This window comes from Quercus robur, chromosome 2, assembly GCF_932294415.1.
Source record: "Quercus robur chromosome 2, dhQueRobu3.1, whole genome shotgun sequence".
In the NCBI taxonomy this organism is placed as follows: domain Eukaryota; kingdom Viridiplantae; phylum Streptophyta; class Magnoliopsida; order Fagales; family Fagaceae; genus Quercus; species Quercus robur.
The window spans coordinates 35073064-35088605 of record NC_065535.1 but is presented as its reverse complement, the minus strand read 5'-3'; the positions used below and the strand labels follow the sequence as shown (position 1 = coordinate 35088605).

Sequence of the window (15542 nt, the reverse complement as noted above, 5' to 3'; positions counted from 1 at the left end):
TATGGTTGCTCTCTCCTCTCCTCAAACCCAAACCTCCATTTTTCTCAAACCCAAAACCCCGTGTGGTGGTGGTGGTAGCGGCAGAGGTAGGCGTGGATCCTCCAATACGACGTCGTCTTCCTGTAGCGGTGGCCTGGGTGTGTGGCAGTGGGGGCGAAGTGGGTCTGGGTCGGTGGTCTGTGGTGGGTTCATCTGTGATGTGGCATGGTGGTGGCAGTGGATGTGGGTATTCGGTGGTAGTGGGTAGTGGGATTTTGGGTCAGTCCTTGCACGGCGGCGGCATGGTGGGAGTGGGTTTTGGGTCCGTCCTTGCACAAAGACTCATTTCTGGTGGTGGTTTCTATGGTGGTGCTGTGGAGTTTGGTTTTGGGTTTTAGATTTGTTGTGATTTGCTTGTTTGATTTGGGTGATTTTGGTATGGATTTTTTGTTGTGATTTTGCTGGGGTGGCAGGTGGTGCGGCAGTGGTGTTGTTGATGGTGGTGATGGCAGCTTGTGAGATCGGCGTGGGGTTGATGGTCTAGTAGTTTTGGTGATGGGTTTTGGCCGTGGGTATGGGTGGCAATGGGTATGGTTGGTCAGGTTCATGGTGGTGGGTATGGGTTTGCTGGAGGTTGAGGCCGGTGCTAGAGGTTGAGGAAGAAAGAGAGGAAAAGGAAGAGAAAAAGAGAAATAGTAAAAAAAGATTAAAAAAGAATATTTAAATGAAATGGGAAAAAAATAGAGTTTTGGGATGTTGAGTGTATTGGAAAATGGTATGTTATAATTGATAAAGTTACTTTTTAAGATGGTAAAATAGGATGGGATGAGATTTTCGGTTGTGGATGCTCTTATGTTTGGTGTGCCAAATGCCAAATATTTGGCATTTAGCACACCTGATGAGAGTGCTCTTAGTGCTTGGGTGGTACCAACTTGCCCAAATGGCATGATGGTAGATATCGACTATCTAAAACTATTCAAATGACTTCCCAATACTGGCTTTGTAGAATTCACGCCCTCCCCCACCTCCCCCAATGCTTGGGGAGGTACCAACTCGCGCAAATGATGTAGTGGTAGATATCAACTATCAAAAACTATCTAAATGACTTCCCAATGTTGGATTGGTAGAACTCACACCTACCTTCTTCTCCTCTAGTGCTTGGAGAGGTATCAACTCACCCAAATGGTGCGATGGTAGATATTAACTATCAAAAATTATCTAAATGACTTCCCAATGCTAGCTTGATAGAACTTTCACTATTCCCGCTCCTCCCCCATTGCTTGCAGAGGTACCAACTCGCCCAAATGGTACAATGATAAATATTAATTATCTAAAACTATCTAAATGACTTCCCAATGCACAAGCCAATGTTCTTATTTGAGTCCTTCTGCTAAGTTTTTTTGCATCTCTCATGATAATAACTCTATTGTGATTGTTGTGCAAGGCTACTTTGACCACCAAGTTAGGTGTTATAGCTTATGCTGCCTCCGTTGATACCACCACAAAATTTGAGAGTCGATGGTTTAATCGGTAGGCCATGATGTTTCTCTCAATAACTTCATCATATATTAACCCTAAGTTCTTTTCTAAGAATTAATCTTGAGAGGATTTTTGCGCACAGGATAAAAAATTAAAAATATAGAATTCCCTATAATCCTCTTCTAGCTGGTATCCCCCCCCCCCAAAAAAATAATAATAATAATAATAATAAATAAAAGAAAGAGAATGAGGATTAAATTATTAAACCGAATAAGGATTTGATTCGGCCCTCATTTAACGGCAATTTCTGGCTTCAATTTAACAATATATTACTGTATCATTTCTATTTATAAAAAAAAAAAAAAAAAAGTTGTGGTTGATTCTCCCTCAAAAGTGGACATTGAAAGGTTAAAAATATAAAGCAAATATGAATTGAAAAATCATGCTCCCTTTCGCCATAGGAACTGCTTGACTCCTATTTTGTTTGGTTATTTTTGAATATGGCTGATTCTAATTCTCTACTTATACAAAAATAATTATTATTATAATTATAATTTGTGTATTAATTGGTTTAATGATTAAAAATAATCATCATAAAATAAACATTATTTTTTTTGAGAAACAAACACACACACACAAGGGAGAGGAAAAGGAGTTCTAACACAAAGGCACATCACAACTCCACTCAAAAGTCATGGTAACTTTTAAGAGAAGGTGTGGCAAGTTATAATAAAATAAACATTATAGATTTAAATCTTATCGTATTTATATAAATAAAATCTTTGCATAGTATTTTTGATATAAACTCACAACTCCACTCAAAAGTTATGGTAACTTTTAAGGGAGGGTGAGGCAAGTTATAATAAAATAAACATTATAGATTTAAATCTAATCTTATTTATATAAATAAAATCTTTGCATGGTATTTTTGATATAAACTTATCATGGTGATAAAAACTTAAATCAATGGTCAACTTTTTTTTTAACAATTTGATAATTACGATGGATGACATGTCATATTATTAATAAAATAATCCTCATCTCTTTTATTTTTTATTTTATTTTATTTTATTTTTTTTAATTTTTTTTTTTTTTTTTGATAGTCAAGATAATAGGACATTTCATTAAATAGGGGATAACCCCAAAGAAATTACATCCATCTGAAGATGGGAGATGTTATGGTGGCCCTTATGGACACTCCCCCATCTCTTTAATAGCTGCCTGTAAATAGGTCATTTATTGATCTAATTAGGCAAGGAGAGCATAGTAGTTCAAAAGAAGAAGAATATGTGAGGGGCAATAATAAGTGATCTTTAATTATCATTCCATCTAGGATTCCTGCATCATACACTCACTTTACCTTCTCCTTTATAGCCATTCCTTATTGGTGGCTTTCCATCATAAGTCATAACAATGGAAATACTCCTCAAACTCTTTTAATGTGCATGAGTTCATCTTTGGGCTTGGGCCATGTTTGTCACTGTACATCCTCGTTCATGGGGTTTTGAGTCTTTTGACAAGTTTATATTTTAATTTTCATGGTGGCAAAAAAATCTGTAAAAATATGCTTTAGATTTGTTTAGTGAAAATTTATGGTAATTACTATATTATTCTACTTATTTATACTTTATCAAATTATGACGTCATCTCAATTCAATCTCTAGGCAAATCCAATCTAACCTTCAAACCTTAAGTTTTTATATTTTTAAGTTTTTTAGACTATCCAATTTTTAAAATATAGATGATGATTGAATCAAGTCCTAGCTCTATATATGGTTTAAATAAATAAAAGAGTTTTTAAATTGTTTATTTGGTCCCAACCTTTGACATTTACTTCAAAATGGTCTTTATATTTTAAAAATATATTTACATAAAAGTCCTTACTATTATTGAGAAATGAAAATATTTGACATAGTAACTAAAATTTATGAAAAAGAAGTCACTTTATGATGTGAAACTTATGATCATGACATGAAATATGAATTCCATTTGCCATTAACCATTTTCTATCTATTAGTCGATGATAATGATACTTTTGAAAGTAAATGGAATAAAATGACATATTTTAAAATGTTAGGATGATTTTGAAACAAATATAAAATGAAAAATCAAATATGTAATTTAACTTAAAAGAATCTATTAATTTTCATTTAGTTGGAAATAAATCATGAAAATAAAATAAAACAAAATTAAAAAATTAAAAAAAAAAAAAGTGTTTGTTATAGTCTCACTAACTGTGCGTGTGTGTTTTTAGCAAAAAAAAAAAAAAAAAAAAAACTGTGCGTGTGTGTTTAGACCAGTTTTTTTATTACTTAAGGACTGAAAATAATATAAAATTGGAGGATTTTTTTATGTCTGTCAAAATAAGTTTTTCTCTTAAAAAAAAAAAAAAAAAAACGCACTGAGAGGACTGGACAAGCCTCCCGTTGCTATCAAGAGTAAAGACGCCCATAATAAGTACTGACACATTTGAGTTCACACATTGAGGACCACAGAATCGAATAAACACAGGCGGCTAAATGTCTGGTGTGATGTGTGGCTCAACCTAAATCCTACACGTACTTACTATTTTGTTTTCTTGCTGTTTAATTGTATATCTTTAAAGACATGTACTAATAATTCTTCTGTAGCATACACTAGTACTACTCTGTATCTGTAAAGTCATATATCATATTCATGGGGCTAGCCTATTCAGCCTGATAAATCACTATAATTTGGTTTGGAACCACTAGGTAATAAGAATGACTCCACTTTCTTATGCTCATCGTGAATATGTACTGCCATTCTCTTTATCATATGAAATTTATTAACGTGTGTTCTTGTTGTGGCGTACATTAATAAATTTTTTTTATAAAAAAATAATTAACTGTTTTGACAATTTTTTTAATTTTCTAGCCAGCTTCATCTGATTAGCAATCATGAAAAATGTGGATTTTCATTTTTGTCATTAACCTTAGCTACACTTGCTGACTTACTCATAGCTTCAACATAATTTAATAAGTGAATTAGGTACAATGAAATGGGAAAGCTTACTTCAGGGAAAAAAAAGAAAAAAGAAAAGAAAGGGAAGGCTTACATATATTTTTGCTCACTATGAAGATATTATAGATGGCTCAATGTAAAGTGTAACTTGAAGGAACTAAAGTAGAATGTGGTGCTATAGTACTAAAGTGTGGGCAACAATTCATAATTGTTGTCCTTGAGAATAAGCACGCCAATGTGAAAAGCACACATCCAAAATCAATATCCACTTTAGGTTGAATTTAATCAATTTTCAAATAAATATGGCATCCACATGTGACCACACAAATTTAATGAGCCAATTAAACATAAATACAACTTATAATGCACGTCAAAACAAATATAATTAAGCAACAAATTTTGCAAACACAAACACTCACAATCACAAAAAGCCATCCAACATGAAAGCAAAATAATTAGTTCTGATGCCCATACCGAATCCACTAGATTGTCAAAATCCATTAAATATATATCCCAAAGGGAAATCATGTAGTATAGTAAAATTACATTAACAATTAGGAAGTTTGACACAAACTAGTAAATTGGTATAGTCATAGAAGTAGAACAAAAATACAAAACCACCTATATATACAAGTCTTAGGAAATTCCATTTTGAACTTGTGAATTTAGAAAATTAAAACGAAAATCAAAATCAAACGGTGGAAATTTGCACTGTAACTTAATTTTTATTATTTTTTACATAAAGTAGCAACCATGACTATTGCTAAATGCTAAAATATCCCCGTCACATTCATGTAATGTAATAAATAAAGATGGAAATTCAACAAGTTTACTTTTGATGCCTTATGAAAGGTCAATAAATCATTTATCCAACATATACATCACACTTATTTAGGTTATAGATGGTTGGTTCTTGTGTAATTGAGGTTCCTTTCTTCTCTTCCAATACAATTTGCTGGTATCAAGAACAAACGTATCTCAAGTACAGTCTCTGTCCTTTAGTTGGAATCCTAATAGACTCTCACGAATTAGCTTGGGAATAAAATTAGGGACAAATGCAATATTTTCACAACAATTTAACAATAAAGTTGTTTCAAACTGTTAATACTTAATAAAAAAGTGACGTTAATAATGAATTCAGATGAGAACCAAACCGTTAATGCTGAGTAAAAAAAGTGGTGGCCAATAGTGAATTCAAATGAGAACAAATAACAACTCGAATCAGGCTAGGTGGTCCTTAAATTCTTCTATGCATGTGGGGGTGTTTTGTTTTGGATTTGCAGCCGCAAATCTTGTAAAGATCATTTTAGAGAAGCAGCCGGCCAGCTTCTGTTTGAGCATTGTCTCCTTCTCGATCGTAGGGCTTTTGGTTTGGCCTTTTGAAATAATACTTTCAAATTATCAAAAAGGAAACAAAGGTAACTCAATACTACATTCTATGTACAAATCAAATGATCCCTCAATGTCAGTCTCACACTACGCTACACACAAAATTTATACACAAAAACGCACAACAATGAGTGGCAGTAAATCAAAATAAGCAACATGGACTAATAAAAAAAAATTTACAAAAATAAACAACATGCATGAAAAGCACCTGTCCTTAGGTCAATAGAACTTGAGAGCCAATGACAAACATATTAAAAACCCTAGTTTAGTGATAATAATAATAATAAATAAAAAAAACTACATATCTAAAATATTCTATCTGTACCCCTCAAAACGACGTCTTTCTAGTTTCTACGTAGGAAATTTTATTATAAAAAAAATATTTATTTATATATAAAGGTTAGTCAGTTCAGAGTTAGATTTTTTAAACTCCTAAAAGTCCTAACCGCTAGCCATTCCGACCTTTCGGTTATTCTAACTTCAACACCAACCGTTGTCGGCAACGCTGGCGACCACCATTGGTTAGTGAATAAAATTATTAAAATTATTTAGAATATTAATAGAAAGATTTAAATTAAATGCTAAATTCAAGAAAAATGACCTATGATGATGTTGACAGACTTATGAGATGATAAATGTCTATTAGTATTATTTAGAATAAGTGACTTATGTTGGGAGTTTTAGTTAACCCAACTAATAAAGTCTCTGATAATAAAGAGTTATTATTAGGAGTAGAGTCTATATCATCAATTAGTTGATGGAAAAGTATGACATGCAAAAAAAAAAAAAAAAAAAAAAATCAAGCATTGACACCAACAAGAAGCCAAGTGAAATTTTGGTTTTTTTTTTTTTTTTTTTTTTTTTTTTTTAATAAAAAGACTAAATTGTGAAATTACATCCTCCAAATTTCGGTCAGTTTTGATTTTGTTCTTTATAGTTTCAAAATTTTGATCTACTCTCCTATAATTTTATAGGTATTGTTTGAATTTTAGTCCTTATGTTTGTGAGTCGTGATCACCTGAATGTTTTAATTGAGTGGGTGATGTGGCAAATAAGGACACGTCGTCCCCCAATTACGCCACTATTTCCTTAGCTAAGACAAAGTCTCAAGTCATGCCACTAGTAAAGCCTTTGACACTATTTTTAAGCCTTAATGAACATAGACGTGTAAACGCAAAGATTCTCCTTCTCTAAGGGTTTGTTTGGATATCACTTATTTTGCTAAAAACTAAAAATTTAATACTAAAAACACTGTAGTAAAATAAATTTTAAACTATGAATAATGTCGTGAGACCCACAACTAACTTGCTTATGCGCGTTTTTTGAAGTTTGGCTGGGTCGTGAACAGTGTCGTGACCCAGCCAAAAAATGCAAAACGCCTAATAATTTTTAGGCAAACGCACACTAAGTGAACCACCAAATCACGACCTCCTTTGAGAAAGAAGCATGCGGTAATATGAAAGTATAAATATAATATGAGAAAGAAGCATGCAGTAATATGAAAGTATAAATATATACTTTAATATGAAAGTATAAATATATGCTAGGTTTTGTTCGAGTTTAACAGTTTAGATAGAGCATGTTCCACCAGACATTAACGTTCTTGTATTGGTTGATAAGCCTTCTTCTTAATTTAATAAAGCAATGAGAAGCAGATTCTCAAAAAAGAAATTATTACTGCATGCTTCTTTCTCATATTATATGTTTTTCTTAGTTTTTTCTATGTTGAAAACTCTTTTGCAATGTAGGAGGTATTTGAGGAGAAACCTTTGTATTGAAAGTTTAGGGATTAAATTGACACAATTAAAATGTTAGAGATCAAATTGATATATGGTGTAAAGGATAGAGACCAAATTCATAGTTTACCCAAAAATAATATATAAAAAAATATTGGAGCAAAGAAATGATTTTTAATTACATTTGATTTAGGAGGGAATTGAGTTGAGGAGACATTTTGTGCATTTATTTTGGGAATATAATTAGATTTTATGTTATATATTTTCATGTTCATTGTTTTTTTTTTTTTTTTTTTTTTTTTTTTTTTTTTTTTTTTTTTTTTTTTTTTTGACAAACGAGTGTACGTATTTAGGGATCAGACCTCTTCAAGTATCTGACTATCTCCCTGTCTCACATGTACATGGTTATTACAAAGAGGAATCCCATGTGGCGACCCCAAGATGTTAGTAAGAAGTTTTGAACCCATGATCTCATTGATATTATAAGACCTTAGGAACCACTAAACCAAATCATTGGGGTTATGTTCATTGTTTATATATATGATTAGATTTTATACTACATATTTCCAAACTAATAGACTATGAATATCCCAAACAACACATTTTTATCACCGTTTCATGATGTGTTCAATATTAATTACAGAAATTTGCTTTTACCATTTATAAAAGATGTTTATACAAGTTCTATTTTGATACATAGACACCACCACCGCACACCTTGGCACGATGATCAATCTATAAATATAAGTACTTGTGGGATGTTTTGGGGGGGGGGTAAGGATTAGAGTTCAAGTCTTCAAGAGGAAACTTCACACGATATACACTTAGATTAGGTTAAAGTTAAATTAGATCTATCTCAAAAAAAAAAATATAAAAAGAAATATAGACACCATTGGTGAAACATGAATAATTTAGTAGCCTAAAAATATAAACCAAAACCATAATAAAAATTGTTAGGCAATTTAAAAATAAAAAAAGTACAAAGCAGAGGTCCAACGAGAAGTTGTTGTAGCTCTCTATAATTTTTCCAATTGAATCATCAATAAAGTGTTTGGAATCTATAGGTCATAGACTTCATCTATTGATCCCTTGGTTTCTATCAATCTCTTTATCAATCTCTTTCAAAGACAACCTATTACATTTTCAATAAAAAAAAATAAAAAAATAAAAAAAAAAGAAAAAAAGAAAAGGGAGTTATCGCCGCGCACCCTTGGCAATGATAGCTATCGATAATTTTTTCAATTGAATCATCAATAAGAGTGTTTAGAATTCATAGGTCATCTTTACAGTAAAAAAAAAAAAAAAAAAAAAAAAAAAAAAAAAAAAAAAAAAAAAATCATAGGTCATAGGCTACATCTATTGATCCCTTGGTTGCCACGAATCTCTTTCCAAGACAACCTATTACATTTTCAATAAAATAAAAAAAGGGATTTATCATCGCTCACTCCTGGCATGATAATAAAAAAATATAAAAAAGGAAGAAAAAATAAATGAGAAGGTAGAAAAAATTTAAAGAAACTGTCAGGGGAGAGAGAGTAATGGAAATGGGGGAGTTGAGCCTTAACAGGAAAAGAAAATGTGAGTTTAAGAGTTTTAGGAGTAGCAGTTTAATTGAAAAAAAGAATCAAACTGTTTAATTGAGAAAATTGTGAAGTATTGGTACTAATTAAAACTGTTTTCAAGTTAAATCATAAAGCAAAAAAATAGGAAATAATAGTGAAGGATTACATATAGAGAGGTGTTACGTCCACAATATTTTCACAACAAATCATAAATGATTAATTGTTATTAGTTTAAAATTGAACTTAACACTAAGGGTCTGTTTGAGATCAGTTTATTATGTTGAAACTGAAAACTTTTTTATCACAACAATAATAACTAGTAACAACCTGCCATTTAAGATTTGTTGTAAAAATGTTGTGTATATATCATTTCTCATACATAAATGGTAATCAATCATTCCTTCATAATTTTCTATTTATCTTTATTTGAGTTTTACGCATTTGTCTACTAAAATTATGCATTTGTGAACTGCTAATATAAATATATAACCAAAAGTGTCATGTGATTAGTTTAAAAAAATGAACAAATCACATACAAATATATGATTTTAATGCTACTTCGGTGTTCATTTTTTTGAGTTAGTCTCGTGACATTCCTAGTTGTATAAGCAGTTTGAAAATGTGTAATATTAGTAGACAAATGTGTAAACCTCAAATGAAGATGAATGGAACATTATGACATATGGCACTATATCAAAAAAAAAAAAAAAAAAAAAAAGTCTCAAAGCACCCATAGAGTGCGTGCAACGAGGCTGATTTTTTTAAGTGTATAAAAACCTTATGGTAGTGCACCAAATATTATTCCTTAATTTTATAAGAAATCATAGACGAGCTTTAAATATTTTATGAATAAATATCAAATGATGATTTTAAAAATTTTCTATATCCAAAGATAATATAACTACCAAAAGAGAAGAATTACATGTATAATTAAGTTGTTATTAAATCATTGGCTCATAATAGCAAATGTCCTTGGAAAATAGAGTGTAGGATTTTATTTTTGAGATAAGTAGCAAGAATTAATTAATTGAGTTCAAATTCGAAGGATGGGGTGTAAAACTCATGTTTTACACCATCTAATAAAAAATTGTCACATTAGTATTTCACTTAGAATTCAATACACCATACCACATCTAATAACATCTCAATAAACTCTTAATTTTGTTGGATTTATATATGAGTATTAGAATTGATTGAGTGTGGTTGTACTTATTCTTAAATATGTGATAAGATGATGTAGCATGTTGGGATTGGAGAGGTAAAACATGAGCTTTACATCATGTCCTTACAAAAGTTAATCTCTAATTAATACAATTTTTTTTTCATAAAATATGAAGATAGCATAAGATGTTATTGGATCATAAGATGTGAAGGCATAGAAGGAAAATGTCTAAAAAAAATGCATAAATTCAAATCTAATCTAACTATATGTTTGAAATAACTTCCTTTTTTGGTTTTGTTTTATATTCTCTTTTTGGGAACAAATAATTAATTGACATTGAAGGCAATAAAAATAACGACTTGTATCATACATGATTAGATAATTAGCTTCTTTTTAAAAAATAAATACATTTTTTATGGTAATATATTAAATGTTGTCTTCTTCTTTTTTTAATGAGTAATAACTAAAATGAATTAAAATAGCCATAATTTTCAAATATGATGTGGTGGTTTCATAGAGCAAAATGTCTGATAAAAAAAAATTATGTATGAATTCAAATCAAATCTATAGGGATGGCAATTTTTCCCCGCCCCGCTTGACTTGCCCATCCCTGCTTCGCCCCGTGCAGGTTTTCCCCGCCCCGCAGAGGTAGTGGGGCGGGGATGGGGCGAGATTTTAGACCCGCACTACGAGGCGGGGCGGGGATGAGTTTACACTTTTTAGACCCACCCCGTCCCATCCCCACCCCGCCCTGCATTAATAATGGTTAAATTGTAATTTTATCGTACCCTAAAACCTTACTATTTAAATAAAAATATCATCAGCTTATTTTATTCTACCTAACGTGACTCTACCTCTTTTTTCTCTCTAGCAAGGTTGGAAATAAGGTACCAATTTTAACTTCTTCTTTTTTGTCTTTATTGGAAACAAATTTATATACTATTAAATTGCTGATTTCATTCATGATTCATACGGTCTTTCTCAACTTACTTTTCATCATGAACATAATATAATTTTTTTTAATGAGGTACGGGTCTGTGGCTCTAAATATGTGTCTGTGTCATTGTTTTTGTAATTTTGTGTGGGCATTTGGCTGCTTAACAACACTGCTTCTTTATGCTTGTTAAAATCCATATCTATTTTACAAGCTGGGTTTTTGTTTTTTAATTTTTGGAGAACAAGATGATGCGGGTCAGGGATATGTTTCCCTATTGGTTTGATTGCCAATATGATGGCATCAATCATGTACTAGGCTACTAGCTCTAGTTGTTCGTTCTTGTTCTCCACGCAAAAATTATTTACAATTTAATTTTGTTTTATGTATTTTTATTAAAAAATATAAGTTATAGGTTTGAGACTCTGTCCTATTCTCTATGAAATAGTCACAAAATGGGAGGAATTAACTAATGCATACTACTGACTACTTACTATAAAGGAGATTTGTTTTAGTGTTTTTTAGGCCAATGAAATATGAATACCCATTTGTGTATGTGCTACGGGTGCTATGATTTTTAATTTAATTGTTTAACGACGTTGCTAAATATATTTTAATTGTTTACCAACGTTGCCAAGGAGATTTGTTTTAATTTTTTTTTTTTCGTTCCCATTATTTTATATTATCTCTATTGGAGAAATATAGTTTGTCCATTACTAAGTTGCTAAATTAACATCAGGAAAAAAATGACTTCACATGAAAACATTGGTAGCTCCAATCCATCTGGCAACAATCAATTTCCTTTGATAGTAGATGAAGATAATGCAACCCCATCATCACCTCTGTTGAATATGCCAAATGATGTCCAGCCAGTCCAGCCTAGCAATGAAATAATTCAAGAAGAGTGGAAGTACAAATCAATTATTTGGAATCATTTTAAGAGAGAGAGAGTTGATGAGAAAGACAAGGCTGAGTGCAATTATTGTAAGAAATTGCTAGTAAGGGGATCCAATTATGGCACTAAACATTTGCATGACCACGTGAAAATATGTCCAAGGAGAAAGTTTCAAGACATTAGGGATATGAATCAAAAAATTTTGGCGAGGGATCAAAATAAAGTGGATTCAATGGTGGGTGTGAATGCTTATAATTTTGATCAAAATGTATCAAGAAATGAACTTGCTCGTATGATCATCTTGCATGAGTATCCCTTCTCTATAGTTGACCACATTGGTTTTAGAAAATATTCAACTTCTCTTCAACCATTGTTCAGGATGGTTTCTAGGAACACAATCAAGAAGGACATTTTGAGCATCTATGAGAAAGAAAGGGAGAAATCAAAGCATGAAATTTGATGATGCCGAAAATATCACCAGTAAGCCACACAGTTCTCACGCGCTCGAAACAGCACCTGCACAGCAAAAAGAAAGGACCTAGCAGAGAGCACCGGTGTGATGCCGGCCAAATACCCTCTGAAGGTCAAGTCAGAATTATTCTCACAACCTTAGAGTGCTAGAGAGGGTAAATTATGCGTACCTTGGTTCGTGAGGGTGCCTGGGTTTTTATAATAGTAGGGGTTGACCCCTTTTCCTTGGAGTAGAAGTCTTTTCCTTACAGGAGTCTTCTTAGGTGTATTTTGCGGGATCCTTTCCATATAGGAATCCCCCTTAGGTTTCTCAAAACGTGGAGGGCAAGTCATTTCCTTATACACGCAAACGTGGTTAGCAAGCATTCTTTGACTAACGCCGTCAGCTTACACTATGCCTTTAGTTTTAATCCCGTCAGCTTTAGGATCCCTTCAGCTTTATGATCTCGTCAGACTTAGGATGCCTCTCCGGTGCTTCTCCCTACAACTCTCGCCCGTCGACAGTCATTAAATGAAGGCTGACGGCTCAGACGTTCCCGTCACCTATAAACCGTCGGCTTATCTTTTGTGATTAATCTCTTTTATCCTTATCAAAATTGAAAAGAATCAGGGTAGAATTTCTATTACCACTGATATGTGGACTTCACAAAGCAAAAAGCAAGGATTTATGGTTGTAACAACACACTTCATTGATGGTTTGTGGAGATTACAAAGCCGAGTTATGAGGTACTTTTTTTAAAGTATATATTCATTTTTATGTTTCAATTAAATTCTTTTCAAATGTTTTATGAACTTATATTATTGTTGGTTCTAATTATTTAAATTTCTCATTTAAGGTTTATTTATGTGCCATCTCCACATACGAAAGAAGTGCTTTTTAGTGTCCTTCTAGATACTTTGTTGGAGTGGAATATTGATAGGAAGTTATCTACTGTGGCTATGGACAATTGTAGTACCAATGATGCAGTTATAAAATTATCTTAGATAAGCTTCAACGTGGTGCACTTATTATGCGTGGCTCAATGTTGTATATGCGTTGTGTAGCACATGTTCTTAATTTGATTGTTCAGGATGGTTTGGATGTAATTGGATCATGCATTGAAAAGGTTCGAGAAAGTGTGGGATTTTGGACTGCATCAACAAAGAGAAGGCAGAAGTTTGAAGAGACAGCTCGACAAGCACATGTTGAATGTACCAAAGAACTAGCCCTTGATTATAAGACTCGTTGGAACTCTACCTATCTCATGCTTTCTATTGCTATAAAGTATCAAAATGTCTTTTATCGATTAAACATATGTGAGTCATCTTATAAGTGCATTCCAACGGAGGAAGAATGGGAGATGGCAAGTAATATATGTGAGAGATTGGCAATGTTTCACAAGGTTACAAAGCTATTTTCAGGTACCTCATACCCTACAGCTAATCTTTTTTTTCCTAAGGTGTGTAAAATAAAAATAGTTTTGAATTCTTGGTTTACAAGCGCAAATGATGTGATTAAGAGTATGGCATTTAAAATGTTAGAAAATTTTGATTGTTATTGGAATGTGATTCATGGTGTTATGGCTGTGGCAACCATTTTAGACCCAAGATATAAGATTGAATTGTTAGAATATTATTTTGCAATAATTTATGGTGATGAAGCTGATAATGAAATTCAAAGGGTTAGAAATATTTGTTATGAAATGATTCGTGACTACAGTTCTGGGAGAATGAGTAGGGAAGGTACTCGTGGCCCTTGTGTGGGAGAGGATCCGCAAGTTGATGACTCCCTTATGGACTTTGAAAGATATCTTAGTCAGAAAAAAAGGGGTGGGAATATTAAATTGGAGTTGGACCATTACCTTGAGGATGATTTAATGCCAAGAACTGTAGATTTTGATATTTTGGCATGGTGGAAATCTAATGGGCCAAAGTATCCTACTTTGCAACGTATTGCAAGGGATATCTTTGTCATTCCAGTGTCAACTGTTGCCTCAGAGTCATCATTTAGCACAAGTGGTCAATTGTTAAGTCCATATCGTAGTAAACTTCATCAAAAGACTGTGGAGACATTAATGTGTGCTCAAAATTGGTTATGGGCTGAAATTAATGGTAATTAAATTTACTAGTTTAATTATGCAATGATTTATGTTGCTGCATTCTTTATTATATTTTTCAATTGTTTGATTGAATTTATTTTATCTTTTTTTTAGGTTCTTCATCTACCATAGATGGAATTGAAGATAAGTTCCAAAATATCCTGGATGATTATGGTGATGAAGAAGAAAGTGGTGTCACAATGATGGAAGAAAGTGGAGATTCTTTTTGAAGAACTAGGCAATTTTTATTTTGTTATGTATTAGGAGTTTGGATTATTTTATTGTGTCATACTATGAGATTTTTGTTGTCATATTGTCTTGTTAAACATTTAGATAATATTATTTAGTTTTTGCTAAAAATTAGTTTGATTTGATAGGATATATATATATATATATATATTTATAATTTCAAGTATATTTTTATTATTGAAACATGTCATTTTATTTGAAAAAATGGTAATAGTTGTAGGGAAAATTAATAAGAAATAAAGTTTTACGGTGTATGGTGGGTCTTCACGGGGCCTTAAGGGGTAGGGATGGGGCAAGAAATTTTCCTAGTCATGCGGGGCGGGGCAGGGATGGGACAAGAAAAATCCATGCAGGGTGGGGGCGAAGATCTCATCCTTTGGTCCCGCCCTGCCCCATTGCCATCCCTACAAATCTAATCCTATATTTGAAAAATAACTTTTTTATTTGGTTTTGTTTTGCATTCTATTTTTGTGAAAGAAAAAAAAAAAAGATTAATTATATTGAGAACAATAAAAAAAGATGACATCTATGGGGCTGATGTAATGACAAAATTATTTCTTACATTAATTAATACTCTTTAGGAATAAGTTTTAAATAACCGTTCCTAAATAATTATTTCTTACATT

The 15542-nt window shown here is 32.2% G+C and overlaps 1 protein-coding gene and 1 pseudogene across 1 annotated transcript; both read left to right on the top strand.

Moving 5' to 3' along the window:
* The first annotated feature begins 197 nt into the window (after window positions 1-197).
* Window positions 198-14897, top strand: LOC126698223 (zinc finger BED domain-containing protein RICESLEEPER 2-like). Its single transcript, XM_050395315.1, has 7 exons — window positions 198-363; window positions 453-517; window positions 13194-13315; window positions 13426-13555; window positions 13660-13990; window positions 14111-14680; window positions 14782-14897. Exons 1-7 carry the CDS (start codon window positions 198-200, stop codon window positions 14895-14897), a joined length of 1500 nt encoding a protein of 499 aa, XP_050251272.1.
* LOC126716230 (small nucleolar RNA Z102/R77) lies at window positions 11465-11561 on the top strand (annotated as a pseudogene).
* Window positions 14898-15542: the final 645 nt, after the last annotated feature.

What these genes read in the sequence shown, in the direction of transcription:
- LOC126698223 (XM_050395315.1), top strand. Translation starts at nt 198, where the DNA reads ATGTGGCATGGTGGTGGCAGTGGATGTGGGTATTCGGTGGTAGTGGGT. An exon ending in TGGTGGTGCTGTGGAGTTTG is followed by an intron (nt 364 to 452) that starts GTTTTGGGTTTT and finishes CTGGGGTGGCAG; the next exon opens with GTGGTGCGGCAGTGGTGTTG. An exon ending in ATTGTAGTACCAATGATGCA is followed by an intron (nt 13,556 to 13,659) that starts GTTATAAAATTA and finishes TTGATTGTTCAG; the next exon opens with GATGGTTTGGATGTAATTGG.